At 52.7% G+C, this 20,113-nt stretch overlaps 2 protein-coding genes across 2 annotated transcripts in view; both read left to right on the top strand.

Moving 5' to 3' along the window:
• Positions 1-2,779, top strand: part of DYDC1 (DPY30 domain containing 1) — a 39,099-nt gene extending 36,320 nt beyond the window's left edge. Inside the window, exon 7 of the mRNA XM_032491587.1 lies at positions 2,628-2,779. Within this exon, the coding sequence (XP_032347478.1) occupies positions 2,628-2,747 (120 nt within the window). The 3' untranslated portion in view covers positions 2,748-2,779. The remainder of the gene's footprint in view (positions 1-2,627) is intronic.
• On the top strand, positions 2,331-20,042 carry MAT1A (methionine adenosyltransferase 1A). The gene is made up of 10 exons (XM_006180034.3): positions 2,331-2,537; positions 2,628-2,967; positions 6,370-6,447; positions 7,274-7,396; positions 10,200-10,312; positions 10,661-10,804; positions 15,074-15,292; positions 16,580-16,762; positions 17,111-17,244; positions 17,903-20,042. Exons 2-10 carry the CDS (start codon positions 2,874-2,876, stop codon positions 18,003-18,005), a joined length of 1,191 nt encoding a protein of 396 aa, XP_006180096.1. The 5' UTR covers positions 2,331-2,537; positions 2,628-2,873; the 3' UTR covers positions 18,006-20,042.
• The last annotated feature ends 71 nt before the right edge of the window (positions 20,043-20,113 follow it).

The raw sequence follows: 20,113 nt of genomic DNA, 5'->3' as shown, positions 1-20,113 counted from the left end.
CGTAAGGGAAAATGGGACAGCCTGTGTGTAGGGGAGTTTATGCTGGCAAATTAGGGCCGCGTAGTCCTTGTAGGTTCAGCTCTCCAAATAGTTGCATTTGTTGCCAAGATCGGCTGTTTCTCTCTGAAGCAGGCAGATTGATGCCCCTATTTTAACTCTTGGCTGAAGTGCTATGTTTTTATCTACCCTGGGTAAAATTTATTACAAAAGGAAAATCTTTGGTCTGGTTCAGCATTACCAGGACCTTGCATTTGTCTTCTTACAAAAGCATACCTGTGATTAGTATCTTCTCTGCAGCACGGTGGTGATATGAAATAATGAAAGAAGTTGAAAGTATCCAGCCATTGGGGAGTGAATGATTAAATAATTGATAGTAGATCCTTATTGTGGAGGTACTATGCAAGTTCTAAATATGAGGTCTGCCTATATGTTGAGGTGTAAAAAGAGGACATAGTATATTGTGGGGGGAAAAGCAAAATGCAAATAACATATACGGTGATCTGTTTGTTTCAGAAGCAAATCATGTATATGTACATAGAAGGTGCTTAGGTGATAGTGTATTAAACTCTTACTGTGATCTGACTTAGTCCTCACAACCATGCTGTGAGGTAGCCGATTATTTAACCCACTTTAAAGGTGAGGAAACAACGAGGTTAAGAGGATGCATAGTAGGTTAGAGGGAAAACAGGACTGCAGCCCTGAAACCTGCGCTGCCATCCACCATGTTCTGTGCGCTTCTTGTTAACATTTATCTGCTGAAAGATTATATGGTGACCTGGTATTTAGCAGAGATGTCATATGTGACTCATATAAGATGGGTAATCAACTAGATGCCTTCCAGACCCTTCCCTCACTCTGAATCTGTGTTCAGGCTGCAGAAGCCCCTTGCACATCTTTCTGAAAGTGTCTCTTCTCTGTCCAAGACTCCCACCCCCACCCCCACCCTCTCCTCCTGCCTCTTCACCCCGTGATGCTGTTACTCATTTTGAAATTCAGAGGGCAGTTAGGCTGCTTTGTTTTCTGACTTCTTGCTCACTCTCGGAGCCTTGATGAGTACTTGCTACTTCATCTTGCTCTTAAAGCCAAGTTAAAACAGAATGGCTTAGTTGTAACTGAACTGCTAGGGTAACCAAGGTCTACAGTTCACATTAAACATTAGCTCACATTGCCTCCAGGTTTGAAACTGTTGTATCCAGAAGAAATTGACAAAGGCACTGTGATGTTGAAATATTTTAAATGTAAACAGGAGGATTCCTGTGTGTTGACAGGGACAGGGCTATGTTGTCTAAAATCCCTATTTGATTCCTCATCTTGCCATCCCTTCCCAGTGGCCTTTTCCTCTTTGAATTTTCAGCACTCTTGTGCCTGAGCATTCCAGTTCACTCTGTGAAATGCCTCTGGTTTAATATGTATATGTGTAATCTCTTACTTGATCCCAGAAGAGGTCACTTTAATACAGTTTTAAGTCCTTGGAGGAATAGTGCTGCCACTCTTAACTGGTTGGAAAACTCAAGATTTTGAGCACCAGAAAAAAAAATTTAAGTGTTCATCTTATTAGTACAGAAGGCATTTGGTTGCCAGAATTGTTACTTGGAGTTACTGCATCCTCCCTTTTGCTTCCCTCAGTCCAACTTTTGATGCGTGAGGTTTTAGTTGAGTACTTTTTACCGTGTTCTAATGGAAACCAGTTTCTCCACCCATTCTCATTCTCTGTGATCTCAATTCCCTATTGTTCCTTGGACCTGAGGATGCAGCTAGATTTTAGAGTGGGAGAGGGTGAAGTGAGCAATGCTGTAGTTTAGTGCCAGAATTGGTTCAAGATACAATCCTGTCTGCTTCTTTTCTCAGTCAAAGCAAAAATAATGCTGGAGTCACATGAGCAGGGTGTTTATCAAGTGTATAGGGCTGAATGTGTAGGTGTTTGACTTATCGTATGGAAGCTTTGGGAAACTGGACTCTGAGCATCTCCCCATCATGAATCTGCCTCTCAAGAGTCCTTTTCCAAAAATCATTGTTCTCTGTAACCCATCCAGATACTTTTTTAACATCTTGCTTGTTAACATGACTGCCAGCGTCTTAGAGAAGTTGACAGTTTACATGATTTCTATGAGCAAAAAAATGTGGGCTCAAAAGCTTTTCCTCTAAATGAATCTGTTGTGTAACATCCAAGCTGACTCAGAGTACAGGTGCATGCTCTTGCTCTGAGGAGGCAGAAGGAGGGAAGAGCCCAATTGAGACGAGGTGTAGGGGAGGAGGCAGGGCAGCCACGAGCAAAGGCCACCCTGTGTTGCAAGCTTAGCCTAAACCATATCTCCGGGAAGGAGTTTCCTGCTTCCTCTTTGGTTCCCTGAGCAAGCATGGACCCTCACCCTCCAGCGTGGGGTGTTGGCCTTGGAGCGCTGTGGTGATGAGCTGCAGAGCTAAAGCAGAGTCCCAGGGGGGCTTCAGTCCTGCGGACTCCACACAGCCTTCTGTACCACACACTGGCCACACACTCAGGGCCTGGGGATCGGAGCTAAGGACTGAAGTTCCTCAAGGTAAGAAGACCCCCCCCCCCACTCCCAGGAAATGGACTCCTCCAATTTTCTCACATGATTATCCAGGCACTTTCACTTTTCCATATATAGGACTCACTCAAGAGCAAGCTCCGACCAGTCGGAGGGAGTGACCAATCCGTCTCCAGTCCCTCCCTTCCCACCCATCCTCACCTTCCTCTCACGTGCTCGCGGGCTCTTGGGCAGAAGTGAGCCCTGTGATTCTGCCAAAGACCAGCCCGTTGGGTTTAAAGGAGAAGGGAAAAAAAACCAAACTCAGGCAAAGTCCCAGCATTAAAGTTGTTACCTCGAAGAGGCCGAGTGGAGCTGTGTGAAGAGATGAACGGACCGGTGGATGGCCTGTACGGCCATTCTCTCGCTGAAGAAGGAGCCTTCATGTTCACATCGGAATCTGTAGGAGAGGGACACCCGGGTGAGTAGGTTGTCCTGGGCCCATGGCGACCTGTACCAGGGGTGTCCCCACTCCTCATGGCCTGAAAAACAGTTTTGTGTCAGTTACTGTTACAAGGGATCTTGGGAGGAACAATATGAAGTATTTTTAAAATTCTATTAATTTGTAATTTTGTAAAACAGTCACCCATTAAGCAAATAATAAGTTGTATGTTAATGAAGCCAGGGGTCTTTGCGGCAGCCCATGCCCCACTTTGCGGCGGGGCTGCGACAAGGAACACACGGTTCGTCGGACAGACATACTGTGCATAGAAAATGGCTCATCAGATATAAACTTTATATAGAAAGTTTTTTTTTTTTTTGAGTAAAACTCTAATCTATTATCAATGAGCAGCTTAAGTCAACAATGTTCCCTCAAACAAGACTACGAGTCACTAAGTTTTGCAGGAAAAGCATGTGCAGTTTAGAAGTGAACGGCAGTGCATTCTAACAGGTGATGAGAGAGAGAGCTCTCTAGGTCCTGGAAGAAAATCCAGCCATTTCTTTGGTCCCTGAAAGGTAGGTGGACTGCTGTGTGGGGAAACGAGAGGCAGCTGTGAAGACCACAGTTGGAGCCTCCAGTTTCTAGGAGAGTGGTTCTCAGACGTCAGGGTGCATCAGCGTCACCAGCGGGCTTGTTAAAACAGAGTGCCGGGCCCCACCCCCAGAGACTCTGACCTAGTGGGTCTTGGGTAAGGCTCAAGAACTTGCGTCTTAGTAAGTTCCCAGGAGATGCAGATACCGCCAGTGTGGGAGCCACACTTTGAGAACTGCTAGTCTAGGAGAACCCTAGCGGCCAGGCACACGGATTTATGTGTGTAAGCAGTTATATAAAATTCTTTGGATCATGTGAAGTTTCTGGTAACTCATCACCAAGGCTAACCTTTTTTCGATCTTCCTTATCCTTGTTCCTTCCCAAGGAGATTTAACTTCCATGCCATGTAACACAGCTTTAGACATCTCAAAACACTGCTCCTTCCACATGCCTCAGCCCCTGGTTCTCAGCTGAGGGAAGGTTTTGCCCCTTTCCCCACCAAGGGCATTTTATACTGTCTGGAAACACTTTTGGTTGTCACGGCTATACAAGGGGTGGGGGGAGTAGGGTGATACTGGCATTTAGTGGGTAGAAGCCAGGCGTGCTTCTAAAACATCCTGAATGCACAAGACCATCCCCCACAACAAAGAATTTTCTGGCCCCAAGTGTCAATATTGCTGTTGAGAAACCTTGGCTTAAATTGAGCTTTGTATGTGACTTAGCTCAATTCAATGTAAGTAGCATCTTTCACCGTGCGTAACTTGTGATGTTTCTAGGTTTACTGTACTCATCATCTCAGACCCATTGCTACATCTGACATGTTCTGGACAGCTTTATGGCTTGTGAAGGCCACACATAGATTAGGAGACAGCCTTATATAGGATCTCTGCCTGGAGGAAGTGGGTGCTTTGTCACTCAGTGTCCCGCGGCCCAGTCATACACACAGCAGTGTGCTTGGTGGACAGAGAACCAAAGTTCCAGTCAATCAGTTGGCTGTTTTGTCTACTTAATGACAGCCCTCCAATTTGTCTGATTCTCCTTTCAGTTGCCACTGTAAATTAACTGTCTATGTAAGACCATTTCCTTGGTGACTTTCTGCTTCTCATTTTCCAGGGCTGAATTCTTCTCCATCAGAAAGATAAAATTAATACTTCTTTTTCAACTTCCAAGAAAAAAGCTCTTGGCTATCTTAAGGCTACTAAGTGATACTGATAGAAATTTTAAAAGCCTGGAGAAACAGTTCAGGAAGGACCCTCTGAGGCATTGTCTTAGTCTGTGGAACTATCTTGATACCCTTGCTCAGCTCTGGCTTTATTCCTAATATCCCTTATCTAGTTTCCCTGTGTGCCTTGGGAACATGTGGCCTGTGTCCTTTAAACAAGCAGAGTCATCCATGGTCAGCATTTGGGTGGCTTCCAGGAGTCCTGGTGGCCAGGGATAAAGTGGGTGTTTGAGCAGCAGGAGGCCTTCGTTGGTAGAGGGTGCAGAGGCATGGATGGGCTCAGACAAATCTCGGTTTATAACCAGGATCTGCCACTGGCAGGAGACAGAAGTCATCGTTAGATTAACTAATATTGTAATTACAGAACTTAGTATGCACTTTCAAGCACACAAGCACTTGATTATGGATCTGCATTCTTAATTTAAAAACTTAAAAAAAAAATCTAGAGGGACACAGGGAAACTTTTGGAGGTGATGGATGTTTATTACCTTGGTGGTGGTAATGGTAACACAAGTATGTACAGATATCCAAACGCACCAAATTGTGTGTATTAATTATATGCAGATTTTTATGTATCTATACCTCAGTAAAACTGGAAAAAACTTATTAATCTATTAAAAGCAGAGTCTGTTGGTATTTTGAACATTAAATGAGATGTATTATGTGTAAATAAATGTCACTTTTATTCTGGATTTGTGAACATTGGCAGTTCACACAACCCCAAAGCAGGAGTGCGTTTTTCCAGTGTCTATGTGCTCGTCCAGCCTATGAGGAGTCTTTCAGGTTAAGAGTAGAAGAATGAGATCAGATGCCACCTTGATTGAGGAGGTCAAACCCAGCTGTTAGAACGTCTGGCCTTCAGGAGGCTGAGTGACCGCGGGGAGGATGTGAGAGCTGCTTGTGAAAGTGTTCTGCGCAGCAGCAGCGACGCACAGAGGCACTCTCACGGAATTCTTAGGGGTGGCGCCACGGAACTGGGTGTGGTGTTTTCTGCATGGTGTCTTGTGGAACCTGCAGTACCGTGCACCTGTCTGTCCCATCGTATTTTACCTCTTGGCATCTAATCTTACCGACATCATTAGTAGTTTAACTTTGGTTTCTCGGTCATTTCTCCATGTTAGAATTAAAGGGAATATGCTGAGGGATGATACACGTTTTTTAAAAAAACTTTTAAAAAACATTTTTGGGGGGGTGTTTTTTGTTTTTTGTGGGGGTAATTAGGTTTGTTTTAATGGAGGTACTGAGGATTGAACCTAGGACCTTGTGCATGTTAAGCACATACTCTACCACTGAGCTATACCCTCCCCCTGAAATGCTGTTTTAGTTAGAAGGATTTGTGCAGGTGTGCACATGCGTGCTTGCCTGTGAGTTGCTTCAGACTCTTATAACTGGTTTTGGAATATATTTCTTTTTTTAGGGAATTCTATGACTATAATATATATCGTCCAAGATTAAGGCAGAAGTGGGAAGAAATAAAAATGTCAATTATTTTATGATTTCTTATATTTAAAAAGTGTCCTTGTAGATAGATTAGATACATAAACTGACAAAATATCTCATGATTTTAACATTTCAGTTTGTTAGGCTTAATATTCCCGTGACTCTTCCACTCTTACATTCTTGTCTAGATAAGATCTGTGACCAGATCAGTGACGCGGTGCTGGATGCCCACCTCAAGCAGGACCCCAATGCCAAGGTGGCCTGCGGTAAGACACGCCTGATCCCCCCCGCTGGAGACCTCAATGGGCTGAGCTTGAAACCTCTGCCTGTGTTGAATACCTCGGCACAGCAGAGAGTCGGGGACTCCAGAGCCAGGAGGGCCCCACAGGTGATAGGTCTAGCCCCTCACTTGGCTGAGGGACTGTCTTGAGTGACACCGAATCAGAGCCTTGGCCAAGATCATGGGTTAAGGGACCCAGCATGGAGACCAGAGCCTCGCTCTCCTCACTGTCAGCCCCCTGTCCTCCCCGCTGCACAGACCCACCTTTCCCTCACCAGTGCCAGCCTAGCTCCTGTACTGAGCAGTGTAGGGATGCGTGTCCCTGAGGGTGGGCTTTGCCCTCACCTCTTTGTAAGTAGCCTCCCTTGATTCTTTGTTTGGGACCTCATTCCCTAGAGCCTGCAGTGGAGGTTTAGCAACGAGGGGGCGGGCGAGGTCTTGCGTGTGTAGGCTGCGTTCTCTATGATAACTCTACAACTGCTGCCTCACTTTAATCCGCACTGCTGCCCTAGGATTATCTCCCTCTAACCGCTGAGGCTGAATAAGTAGTTCACCATCACACACGTAGTAAGCCCCCAGATGAAAACGCGGGCGTGACCAGTTCTTTCCAAGGCACAGCTCTCCAGGCAGCATTTGAAGATAGCAGTTGTGCTGAGATGTACTCTTTTTATTAGCATCATTCTCTTCTCTCTGGAGTCCTTTCCTTGCATGGCTCCTCACGAGCCTCCCTGTTGGTGCCTTGAGAGGTCGAGGCGTGGCGCTTCCCTCTGCCGGCCCGCGGCCCTTTGCTGACTGGTCCCCTTCCCCCGCAGAGACGGTGTGCAAGACGGGCATGGTGCTGCTGTGCGGGGAGATCGCGTCCGCGGCCGTGGTGGACTACCAGCGGGTGGTGAGAGACACTGTCAGGCACATCGGCTACGACGACTCTGCCAAGGGTGAGGGCAGGCCCGCTGGTCCCTGCTGAGAGCGCCGGGGCTGAGTCCCACCTGAGGCTCTCCGTCCTTGGGAGGAGCAGATACCACCAGGCGGGAAACCACTCCCAGGCCCGCCTGCCAGGGTCCAGGGCTCGCAGCCTCTGCCAGCTCTCTGGCAGCCCCTGTCCATCTGTTGCTGACTCTGGTCTCGTTCAAGGTCCTGCCTTCTCGGAGCTTTGGAAGAGGAAGAAGCTCCGAGTGAAAGGAGCTGCCCCCTGGCAGGGCTGGGGGGGGACATGTCGTCTGCCAGGTGCTGGGGCTGGTCTCTGTGTGTGTCTTCCTACCTGACTGTCAGAGAAACTCTGCTCTACTTCTCACGCAGTTGAGGCAGTTGAGGCTCAGAGATGTGCATGATTTGTAGAAGGTGACACCGTCAGTGTGTGGCTGTCCGGGTTGGGACTCCTGTGCTTTATACCAAACTATACTGCTTCGCATTCTAGACAGAGAAGAAGATGACTCAATCCAGGACTGGTACTGATAGCAGGTGGAGGGTACAGCCTGGCCCAGGATAGCTCCAGTGCCAGGCAGTGTGGGGGCCTAAAACCCAGGGAAGGGGCACAGGCAGGATTTGAGGAGGAGCCCTGAGATCAGGTCGGGGTGACAGCTGGAGAGAACAGGGGGCCCTGGAGCAGAGTCCTATATCTAAGACCAGGCAGGCAAGAAGGGGCCGAGCATGGAGGGGCATCAGAGGGTGCGGTACAAGGGCCAGATGCTGGGGCCGGTGTACGCTGACAGTCCAGTCGCTGGTTGGTTAGGGTGACATGTGGCATCTCTGTGGATCAGGGCGGGCTGGGAGAGGGCCCCTCTCTGCATGAGGGCAGGGACACACTGAAGCTTGGTGCAGCCACCTTCTGGCTTGCCCAGAGGACTCACTGGAGCACAGGACAGTTTTGAAGGTTTATCAGGAATCACTGGGAGGAGAACCAATGAGGACAGGCTGATTCTCCCGGTCAGCACACGGGGGTATTCACAGAGGAAGCACATTGACCCGGAGCAGCAACTTCCTGACATGTTACCGTGTGGAGCCTTCACCTTGTTCTACTGGGAAAAGCCAACTTGTTTAGACCTTATTCAGGAGCCAACCTTGTTCTGTGTTAATTAGCAGGGAAATTTCCCTGGAGGTATAATGTGCCCTAGAAGGGGAGAAGCGAGAGTGAGCCCAGCTCTGCCGTTGGCTGCGTCTCGTGGGCTGAGTGCATCGGTGTGGACGCACCGAGTGGACCAGCAGGTGGACTGGGTAACAGGGCCCCGAGCTAACCACTCCCCGCTGCTCTCTGCCGGAGGGGTTGCACTCACCGCCCTTTCCCAGTCCTGTTCGTCTCCCCTTAGTCCCCTGAACTCTGTTTTCCCAAGTCACTTGGAGCCTTTAATTAATTTTCAGCACTGAGAAGATTTATTTTTAGATGGGGTGATTAGGTAAAACGAGAGTTTGGTGAGTCCTTGCAGCTAGCTCCCTAGAGAAACCTCCCTGGGAACAGGAGGCTGCAAAGGACACTGCCTAGCAGGGGTGCTGCCTAGTAGGGGCACGGCCTGGCGCTAATAACTGATGCAGTTCCATGGGGTGCCCTGGGGCAAGTCTGTGGCAGAGTGTGTGGTGAGGATCTAGGGGTGGGGGGTCCCAGGACATTTACTGAGAGCTGATCAGATTTGTGGAGGAGGAATGCGAGTCAGACTGGGAGCATTCTGGGCAGAGACCTGTGGAGGTGGGCAAAGAGGCTGTGTTTGAGGCTCACTGAAGGCTGAGGTGCTCGGCTGGGATGGCCCCGCTGGGGCCAAGCGATTTCCAGTTTACTTCATTTGGCAGTAAGTCCCCACTTGAAGCATGTACATAAACGATAGATTGGATCTGGGATTTTTTTGTGGTTTTGTTTGTTTGTTTTAGTAAGCCCATTCAGGCAGTGTGGGTAGGAAAACAAGACTGGAGAGAGGGTAACAGCTTGTTGCTGATACTTGACCTTGTGGTGGGGCCCCTGTGCTGTTTAGCAATTCCTTCACACCCGTCCTGTAGCTGAGCCCAGCAAGGACAAGTGGAGCTCCCTCCCGGGGCTCCTTGGCCTGAGCTGCTGCTGGCCAGGACTGCCGCGTCCCAGTCCCAGTCCCAGTCCCCAGCTCGCTGCCCCCCGCCTGGGGGGCCGGCCTCCATCTCTGTGTCTGAGCTTGGGGGATGGGCCAGCAGGGCCTTGGCCTCAAAGGGTGTGGCATTTCCATTCTGCTCCAGGCCCCCGTGTACATCTCAGGGTCGGGGACTCCAGCTGTGAGCGTGTCTCTGGATAGTTCACGTGCACCGTATTGTTGGGTATATTTAATGCTCGGATTCAGCAAACACCAGGGCTTCCGATTGGCAGTGTTGGAAGGGCCCTGGTGTTTACTCAGTGCAGCGATTTTCAACCTGGGTCCTGGGAGGTGCCTCTGGGACAGGCTAAGGGGGTATGACCCGAGTCACCCGCCTGCTCTTCAGCCAGAGCAGCTGGAGCTGTTACCTGGTTTTAATATTGCAGTTCTGCATCAGGTATAATTTAATAGAGTGAAACGCGCAGTGAAGGGCTTTTTTGACTAAAGAGTTCCCTGTGATGGAGCAGGAAGGGTACTGGCCTTCCCCATCCTGGGCCTCAATTCTGGGCCCTGACAGATGGCAGCTGATTGGAGACCACCCATTGTGACACTAAATGCCCTGTCAGGAGCCACGCAGTCTCCCTGGAAGTTCGCAGCCTCCCCCCGCCTGCTGGGGCGAGACCCCACTCAGGCCCGCTCTCCTTCTTCCCAGGCTTTGACTTCAAGACCTGCAATGTGCTGGTGGCTCTGGAGCAGCAGTCCCCGGATATCGCCCAGTGTGTCCATCTGGACAGAAACGAGGAGAATGTTGGTGCCGGAGATCAGGTCACTAACCACTGAGCATGGGCTCTGCGTCAGGAGGGCTGTGCGGTGTGCTCTGTGTTGAGGGGCTGGTTGGGGAGGTTCACGTGTAATGGATTATCTGCACTGCAGGGTAGACACCCCCCCCCCCACGTGCCTGGATGAGTCAGACACCCCTGCTTCAGGGCAGTGACTTAAGGGCATGGCAGGTGAGGGACACCCGACGTGGCCTTGCCTCCCCTCCTGGGGTGTTGGGGTCAGGGACCACATGTTCCCCTCCACGAGTGCCCAGGACACAGGTTGTGTGGGCCAGTGGAGTTTTAGGTTTGAGGCAGATTGTCGCCTGTTGTCTGAGGCGGGTCGTTGCTGCAGGGGCTGATGTTCGGTTACGCCACAGATGAGACAGAGGAGTGCATGCCGCTCACCATCATCCTGGCGCACAGACTCAACGCCCGCATGGCTGAGCTGCGGCGCTCAGGGGTGCTGCCCTGGCTGCGGCCCGACTCCAAGACACAGGTGAGCCCCTCCCTGCCGCACCCCCGCCACGTGGCTCCAGATGCACACTTTAAACACCCCCTTCCTCTTGGTTCTGCTTGTTGAGATCACACTATTCAGCCTGAGCACTCAAAAAAAAAAATGGTTGATTCTGAAAAGAACTTTTTATTTGAAAACCCTTTGGCTGCAGATATTTTCTTCCCTGCTCCCCAACAGCTTATTATGAAAAACTTCAAAAATACAAAAAAATGTGAAGAACAACTCTAGATTTTTTTTTAACCTTCTTAGCATATGTTGACTCTGGTAATAGGATTCCCCAGTTCCTGCCACAGGCCTCCTCCTTAACTGGTGTCAGACTCTCAGCCACCGCCCCCACGTCTTTGAGCAAAGCCTGAGCGCCCCATAAGTGAGGACTGTCTGCAGCTCACGCTGGTCCTTTAGCTTTGTTTCTCATAAAAAGGCTCTGCCTCTGCTGATTCTGTCTCTCTGTCCCCAGAGGCCCTGACCTCTGTGCCCCCTGCAGTGTTGAAATCCTCACTGAAGTCAGTATTTGAAAGCCAGTGGTGATGCAAGTGTTAGCACATGTGGAGGCCCCCCGTCCGGCTTCACTCTCCACATCCTGTTTAACTCCGATGGCCCCTTTCTTCGGGGCTTCCTCCCCTGGCTGCTTGTCTACACCCAGCAGGTCCTTGGCACTTGCTCTTCTGCACCCTCTGTCCTTCTCTCTCTGCACGCTCAGCTCCCAAATCTAACACCTGCAGATCTGGCTGAATCAGCAGCCCCATTCCTCATTCACCTTGTGAATACGTGGCCCTGAGAGCTCTACCCGACTGAAGGCACTGCGATGGGGCCACCAGTCCCCGGCCTGCTCAGCACCCTGTCTCCGCTCTGCCTGAGCCTTGTATTTTCCATCCAGAGCATCCCTTCTGCTCCAGCCTGTTTCCCAGGCCAGGGCCAGGACCAGTGCTATGTCCTCCCACAGGTTCTCCGTGCCCGAAAACTTCTGTTAATTCCCTTTGGGCTTCACTTTTAATGTCATAATATCTGCTCAGCATCTTCTGCACCTTTCTGCTTCCTCCTGAGTTGTTATTCTGGTATTTAAAGCCTTTTACGGTCTTCCAGCTTTACCTCCTTCTGCTCCCACCCCCAGCCTTTGCTTGATCAATATCCTTTCACCCATGTTCCCCTCGTTTCTCAGAGCTTTGCCCCTGTGCTCCCACCCTTTGCCTTCCTCAGAACATTTCTCTGGTCCCTACGTGTCCATCAGTGGCCAGGGTAGTTCCCACCTCCTCGTGGTCTTCCCTGACCACCCCCAGATGGGGCCTCCTCTTGCCCCTGCACTTAGAACTTGGCACATGTGGTTTCACGCTCAGCGCAGTGCATGGGACTCTGTCCCATTTCTCCAGCTGCACAGAGGTGCGTCCTTCTCACCCCACGTGTAGGCCACACAAGGCAGAGTTTGCATATTGACTATACCTGGGGTACAGCAGTGCCTTTACGGCCCATAGGAAACCCTTCCTTGGGACTTCGGGTGTTATCCACGTGACCCCCGAGCTGGGAAGTGTGATCATGGGCATCCCTCAGGTGTTCTCTGAGGTTGTGGGCAGGAGAGCTAAAATGTGCAGTTCGTGATGCCCCCAAAAGAGGAGCCTGCCCTCCCGGCCCTGTCCCAGAGCTGTGTTCTGATGAGAAGCGGGGTGGAGAGCCACAGAAAATAAGACCCTTGATCAGGGACAGAAGCTAGTAAATGGGGTGATTCAACTTTTTTTTCCCTGCCTGAGACTAGGACGGGAGGCTCCACCTATCCACCTGTCGGACCAGCTGAAATAGAAAAGGCCTCCTGTGTTTGCTTAGTAACAGAAGGTTTCTGAGGGCAGCAAAGGGAGTGAAGAGGGGGTGGGCTCTTCCAGTCTTTCCCTTCCTGCAAGGAGATGCTGAATTCTCTTACCAATGCTGCTTTGAACACCAAAGAGTCTGCCTGACTCCTCTGCCACAGGCAGGCCCTGAGCCAGCAGCATCGGAGAAGGTGTGGGTGCGGGTCTGGGTCTGCTGATGGAGTCTCCCAGGGCCCCTCGGCCAGCCTTCAGGCAGCCAGCCCACTCCACAAGGCTGCCGCGCTGGGAGGGGCGCCCGGCCAGGAGCAACTGCTGGACCTCCTCCTCTGTACCTTATTGGTAAAGGGTTTCCGTCATCTAACCAGAGTGTTGATTGTGAACAGGATGAGTCTCTCCACCTGAACAAATTTTTGCTGCTGATACTGAGAGCTGAGTGGCAGTACGGGTGGCTATTTTTGTATGTGGTCAGAGTTGTGTTCTCCACGGTGTACTTTTCCCCACATCTTGCTGATGTGATGAGATAAGAGCCATGCTTGGAGCCCTTTGCTCTGCCGCAGTTCTGCCTGGGGCCTACGGCAGAGCAGGGGAGCCGGGAGCCCTGGAGCAGTGGAGAGATGGGCCCCAGCAGCTCCTTGGGATGTGAGCCTTCTCCTGGGGCCAGAGGCAGCAGGCCTGGTTCTAGAGCCGGCCAGAGGGCTTCCCCACCGGGACCCCCCACCCCCCCAGCTCCAGCTCCGTCTCTTCAGGCCCACTGTGTGCGCCGCCCGGCATTTGAGGGCTGCTCTCAGCGCACAAATGTCGGTGTGCGTCTGCCCATCCTGCTAGGGTCAGGCATCATGTGGTCAGGGCTGTCTCTCTTCCTTCTTCCAGATCCCATCCTGTTGCTCTTTGGACCAGGCAGGGCGTAGAGAACGAGTTTGATACAAGTCCAGTGTTTGACGGATATCTGAGGTGCCTTCGGGCAGGCAGAGACCTTGCTGCAAGCATAGCCCCAGGGAGGCACTGTTTGCTGCCCTGTGGTCCCATCAAGGCCCTTGAGAGTAGGGAGCAGTCTTGTGCCTGCCAACCAGTGTGCCCCCCAGGGCCATCTGGCATAGCTGTATTCCTGCAGGCCCCACACACCCATAGCCCCTCTGGGCACTGCTCTTGTGGGTTCACGCTGCTTTGGCAGCAAGGGGCCTGGGGCTCCAGCACTGAGGGTCTTGAGTAACAGCTTTCTGCTGGACAGGGCACCAGCTACCAGGCCACGCAGCTCCAGGTCAGAGCCTGCTGGGTGATCTTGACCAAAGTATTTATGTTCTGGAACCTCAGCTTTCTTGTCTTTAAAATGGAGCTAGTAACAGTTTCTCAAGCTTTTGGCGTGGCTTCTAGCCTGCAGTGCAAGCTCAGGCAATGCTAGCTTCCTTTTCTCTTTTCCCAATCTCATCAGCCATCCTCACCATCTCCTTCCCTCACTCTGTGAGCCCCGGGTGCCCAGGCTGCTCTCCTCAGTTAACAACCAGATCAGGCGCTCCCTGCTGTGTCAGTGAAGGACAGGGTGCAGAAGTGTTTTGTCTGTGCTGCTCAGGGAGTGACACCAGCTTTTGGAGCAGACGGAAGCAGTGTTTGGTTCTCAGGCTTTTCACTGACTCATCTATGACTTCGGATAAGTTGTTGCACTTCTCAGAGCCTGGTTTTTCTCAGTTGTAAAGTGGAGACAAGAATGCCCATCTTGCTGGGATGGCTAAAATCTTCATTGGTAATGCCTAGAATAGGCACGGAACTGACCCGTGCTGGTGGGAGTGAGTCTCGGCTCTGTCCCTGTGGCCTGCCTTGCGAGGCTGCTGCAGGAAGGCAGGATCCTTCCCTCCATGTGCTCTCTGCTTTTCCTTTCTCTTGCCCAAACTCCCAGAGGCTGGCACCCCAGAACTTGCTGCTTCCTCTAGCTCAGTCATCCAGGCTGAGTCCCTCTCACCCCATCCCTGTAGCTGGCTGACAAGTCCCCTGCTTCCTGAGCTCCTCCACTGAGGGGCCTGGGTGGCGGGCGTGTGGCCTGTGGACACCTGTGTTCCTTAGCAGGAACTGGGATGTCGCGACCCTGGGCCATGGGGCTTCAGAGCAGGGCTATGGCCACGGGGACATTTGCTGGCACATAGCCCTCTGAGACAGAAGAAGTGGAGTCTAGTAGGTCACAAACAGAGAGGAAGCTCTGTCACATCTGAGTCTCCAGGCAGCACAGATCATGGTCACAGTTGGGAATAGCTTACGCCTCGTGCCCGGTCATCTCACAGCACCAGGCAGTTACTCAAATATAAGAATGTGTCAAATTAAGTTTCCTGAAGGCCCTTTCAGGACAAGAGCCCCGCTTTGGCTCCTGGGAGCCCCGCCTGCCTCCTGGGTATCTGTGCCAGCAGCGATGTGTCCTCAGCTCAGGGCAGGGCCTCACGATGTCTCCTCCTGCCCTTCCAACCGCCAGGTGACAGTGCAGTACACTCAGGACCACGGTGCGGTCATTCCCCTGCGCATCCACACCATCGTCATCTCTGTGCAGCACGACGAAGATATAACGCTGCAGGACATGCGCAGGGCCCTGAAGGAGCAGGTGATCAAGGCCGTGGTGCCGGCCCAGTACCTGGACGAGGACACCATCTACCACCTGCAGCCCAGTGGGCGGTTTGTCATCGGCGGCCCCCAGGTGTGTCCTTGTCTCTGAATGAGGCTCTGACTCATCTCCCCTCGACCCCCACCCAGGGTTACTTAGCTCCCTGAGCACAAAGGCCACAGGAGGTGATAGCTTTATGTGGCTCAGCCAGGTCTGGCCCTGGATAAAATGTGAAGTCAGCTCACCCTTCCACAGGCTTTGAAATTGTTGTTTTCTTATTTCTGGTGTCTGCCCCCTGCTGGACGAGGCTGGACTAGAGGCTTGTGCAGGTTTCCTGGCAGGAAGAGTCAGTGCCTGCCCGCTGCTGGGGGGAGCTTGGTCCTGGCCCTCTGTGCAGCCTGCTGTGCATCCTTCAGGAGGAACGGGGCCCATGTCCTCAGAAGGCTCCCACTTGGTGCTGCCTAGCCCTTGCACGCCAGATGTCTCAGACTTGCCGCCCGACATGTCCAGGCTGCCAGCGCCCTGCTGAGTGCTCACCACCACCACAGGCACCACCTTGCCTGGGTGGCCCTGCCAGGTCTTTGCCACCCGTTACCTCCAGCTCTTGTGGGCACCAGGGTGGGGCTGTGTTTTAGATGGGGACATGGGCTGCCCCTTCCTCCTGTGCTGCAGGAGTGAGCAAACGGAGAGTGCCATAGCCCTTCCGAGAGGCTGCTGACCGCTGCCAGGGGGCCTCTGCTCCAGACGTGTTGTCACAGAGCAGAGCCCCTGTAATGGGTCCTGTGACCAAAGGTAGCGCAGAAACAGGGTGAAAAGAAGGTAAAGCCTGTGGTATTTCCTTGCAGGACTTCTCAGAGCCTAGGCACGCTGGGGTGAACTGTGGGTATCTAAGTGGGGGCGGGGTATAGTACGCAGACTTTCCTCACATCATTTAACATAGACACCCCCCCCAACACACACACACTTTGTTGACTGGTGTTGCACAGAGCAGACCCTCGAGGAAACGGTCAACTTGAAGTTTGCCGGGTGTCACCAGCCGGCACCACAGCCCAGGTGTGTTTGTCACAGTGCAGTTTCCTCCTGCACTTGGATTTTTCCATTATGATTGACTTCTAAAAACCGAGGAGTGGGATGTGACCCTAGGGGCCCATCTTTTGCACTCTCTGCTGAGGCTCTGACAGGAGGCTGACTTCTGTGACTGGTCAGCCACTGAAGTGGGATTAGAGCCCAGGGCTTCTGGCTGAGTTCAGGCCAAGGGGTCTTTGGAGAATGCCCTCTGGCAGCTTCAGGGACCCTTTCTAAGTTGCGGTGCGGCGGCTACCGCAGTGCTTCAGCCACCCCTCCCATCTCCTCCCTCCACGTCTTCCCTGCCCTCTGCAGGGGGATGCGGGCGTCACTGGTCGCAAGATCATCGTGGACACCTACGGCGGCTGGGGGGCGCACGGCGGGGGCGCCTTCTCTGGGAAGGACTACACCAAGGTGGACCGCTCGGCGGCGTATGCTGCCCGATGGGTGGCCAAGTCCCTGGTGAAAGCGGGGCTCTGCCGGAGGGTGCTTGTGCAGGTGGGTCACACCCCACCCCATTGGAACCCCCACCTCTGCCCTGAGTACTGACACACTGGACTGAGGGTAAGGCCACACACTTTGCCAGAGGACATGCCTCTGTGTGTGTGTCATGTTGGGCGCTGTGGCCAGTACCCTGCAAACCTGGGAGAGGGAAAAACATAAAACAGTTACCTTCAGGGAGAGGGGCACGTGCTGAAACTGCCCACCGTGAAGATGGTGGGGTTTCTAGGTGGACAGGGTGGAGGGAGCGTGTTGGGCAGGACATGCATGGTCTCAGCAGCCCCTCCCTGAGGACGAGAGGGTCTCTGCAAGGGGCCCGTCCCTGACCCTGGGCTCTTCTGGAAGGTTTCCTATGCCATTGGTGTAGCCGAGCCACTGTCCATCTCCATCTTCACCTACGGAACCTCTCAGAAGACAGAGCGAGAGCTGCTGGACGTGGTGAACAAGAACTTTGACCTTCGGCCTGGCGTCATCGTCAGGTAACCCCCACCCCCCACCACTGTTAGGACCCTCCTCCCTCACCCAGTGCTCAGCTCAGTGGAGAGAGAAACAGAAAGGAGGGTGTTCAGCCTCCCCAAAGCAGGAGGGGCCTCAAGCCCTTGGCCCAGTACAGCGCACACCCCAGATGCAGGATGTCTGGTTTTCAGGACAAAGGAGGCTGCATCAGGTCCCTGCTGGCTCGGCAGACACTGACTCCAGGGGGGCCATCTGTGAGCAGGTCGGGGATCTTAGGAAAATAATGACAAGGCCGGATGGCTGGGAACTGAATCAGCAAGTCTAGTTCCAACTGCTCTTGTTTCTAATGTCACCCCTGCTACCTGGATCTTGGCAGAGCTGATACTGATCTGGGCCAGGTCAGCGGGGTGGAGAGTAGCCCAGAGTTCAGATACTGGTTCCCAGGTGCGTCTGCTTGGCCAGGCTGCCACTGAACCTCTGAGCCTGTTTCCTTAGGGCCAGTGGCAGTCACCTCATATTATGTAGTGTAGCGTAGACAGGACCTTACAGGGATTGCTCTATGAGTGGTTAACACTCCACACACAGACTGTCACAATCTGTTAGTTACTCCTGTGCTCAAAATTTGGAGAAACCCTGCTCCCTTTCCACTTAAAATGACCCTTTCTTCTGCTGAACATGCAGGGATTTGGATTTGAAGAAGCCCATCTACCAGAAGACCGCATGCTATGGCCATTTCGGGAGAAGCGAGTTCCCGTGGGAAGTTCCCAAAAAGCTTGTGTTTTAGTGCTGGTGGGAGCCGGGCCTGGCCTCACCCTGGAGACACCTGGGGGAAGACAGAGCCACATTTCTCTACCCCAGGTGCTGACCACCCTCCCAGGGGTTACCTTCCCCACCCCCTGCTCCCTCCAGGACAAAGCCAGACCCTTCTGACAGCAGGAGGAGGGGACCTCCTGGTGCTGGGGCTCAGATCTCATGAGGACAGTCACGATATCCCCTACTTTTCCCTAAGACCAAGGCGACGTGAATTTAGTGAAAAACCACCCCTGTCAGGAGGAAATCTCCTCACTCACCTCCCCCACAGCCTGGACTCTGACAGGCTCCTCCCTCCGTGGCGTGTTCCGAGGGCAGCAATCTCACTGGCCCCAGGGCTCCACGTGCACCTGGGCGTGCAGCCCAGCAGTCAGTGTCCTAATCCCAGGCCTTCCCAGCGGGCCTCTCAAACCAGCCTTCTGGCAGGGATGAGAGCAGAGGCTGACACTGAGCATCGACAGTGTGCAAGGGACTGAACTAATCAGTGTTCTCATTTCTTCTTCACTGCAACACGATGAGATGACACCTTGTGTCCTCCACGTTTATAGATGGGGAAACCGAGGCACAGACCATCTTGGTCACTTTCCCAGGGTCCCAGAGCTGCGTGGGTCAGGGCCTCAATGTAAACCTGGAGCTTCGGCTCTGGAGCCTGTCTGCCATGTCCCCCATCCCCATCCTTCCCAACCTCATGCCAGAAGCAGGTCTGAACAAGAACACAGCAGGTGGAGATCAGGCTGTGACCTCTGTCCTGAAGACCTGAGGGTGCTGGGAGCTAGGGGATTAGCCCTTCGACTCTTGGTGAGCCCTGGGCAGTGATCTGCAGAGTCAGGGCAGAGCCAAAGGGGTGTTTCGTTTGCCTCATTTGTTTTCAGAAGACAGTTCAGGCTGAGCTAGGGTTTGGAATTGAGAGGCAAGCATGTAATCCCAGCCCCTGACTGCTAGGGGACATGCGGGGCTGGGCTTGTGGACCCCTGCGGTGAGGGTCCAAGTCCAGTCCTGTGCCGTCAGGCTTCCTAGAGCCGGAGAAGCAGCTTGTCCCTTAAACAGGGGGTGGAACCCTGTGTCCTTCATGTCTTTCCCTCTCTCTGGCCCGTTTGAAATCCCTGCTGTCTGAGTGCTGTTGGAATAAGTGAGTGAGCCCCTCCGATCCCCTTTCCAGAGAGGACAGTCCTACACGCGAATATGGAATGTGAAATGGTGGCTTAAGTGGCAGGGCTTGACTCTCGGTGATGGACGAATGAGCTGAGATGTCATGAGGAGATTTCTGCCTTTGCCAGGCGGCTTCTGGAGGGCAGGTCTACCCCTGCGGTCCTGGGTGGTCCTCGGCACACCAGGATCTTGGAAGCTGCACAGTCCCCTGCCTTTCCATCCGTGGCCGGAACCACTTACCCGCTCCCCCACGATGGGCCCCATCCTCCGCCTGGGCTCTGATAGCTGCGTCGGTACCTTCTCCCCAGCTCCCTGGACGCAGGCTCAGGTAGGAGCCTCTGTGGGCCCCAGCAGAACGCTGCGGGGACAGGGCTTCTTTCCAGGACACACGGTGCTGGATCTGCCAGGACACACAGCCCGGGAAGCCTCGTCTGGGCAACAGCCTACAGGGGGACTCTAGGCTTTCTCTTCCCATCCAGGGAAATGCATCTGTTCATGGCAGAAAAAGAGGCCCCAGTTACCATAAAAACCTAGAGTTGGTGTGTGATATGGAAGCTCTGATCTCTCTGGATGGGCTCAGAATGCTAGGCTTGGACAGGACCTGTGAGACAATTTCCTAGAAGCCTCGCGGCGCTCCCGGTGCCCAGGAAGTCTCAAGTTCCCCCTGGGAGAGGGAGACTCAAGTTTGCGGGTGGCTGAGCTCCTCTTACTTGGGCCATGTTCAAAGTGAAAATTCAGAACTTTATACTTTCCCCACCCCCTAGAAAAACAAGCTTTTGTGGGGACAACACCGTTTTTGTGAAACTAGAGTATTTGTTACTAATTCCTGCTAAACCAGTGAATAAAACTCCAGGAGCAAATACTCTATGCTTAGTTTTTGTCCGCAGTGCTCTAGAAACCGCCCCTCCAAATCACATTACCCGATCCCCCGCC

Source organism: Camelus ferus, chromosome 11 (genome assembly GCF_009834535.1).
Source record: "Camelus ferus isolate YT-003-E chromosome 11, BCGSAC_Cfer_1.0, whole genome shotgun sequence".
In the NCBI taxonomy this organism is placed as follows: domain Eukaryota; kingdom Metazoa; phylum Chordata; class Mammalia; order Artiodactyla; family Camelidae; genus Camelus; species Camelus ferus.
This window is presented reverse-complemented; position numbering and strand designations above follow the sequence as displayed.

Excerpts from the sequence above, each read along its gene's own strand:
- MAT1A (XM_006180034.3), top strand. The coding sequence starts at position 2,874 with ATGAACGGACCGGTGGATGGCCTGTACGGCCATTCTCTCGCTGAAGAA. Across the intron at positions 10,313-10,660 it reads ATGTTGGTGCCGGAGATCAG|GGGCTGATGTTCGGTTACGC; the intron begins GTCACTAACCAC and ends TCGTTGCTGCAG. Across the intron at positions 17,245-17,902 it reads CGGCCTGGCGTCATCGTCAG|GGATTTGGATTTGAAGAAGC; the intron begins GTAACCCCCACC and ends CTGAACATGCAG.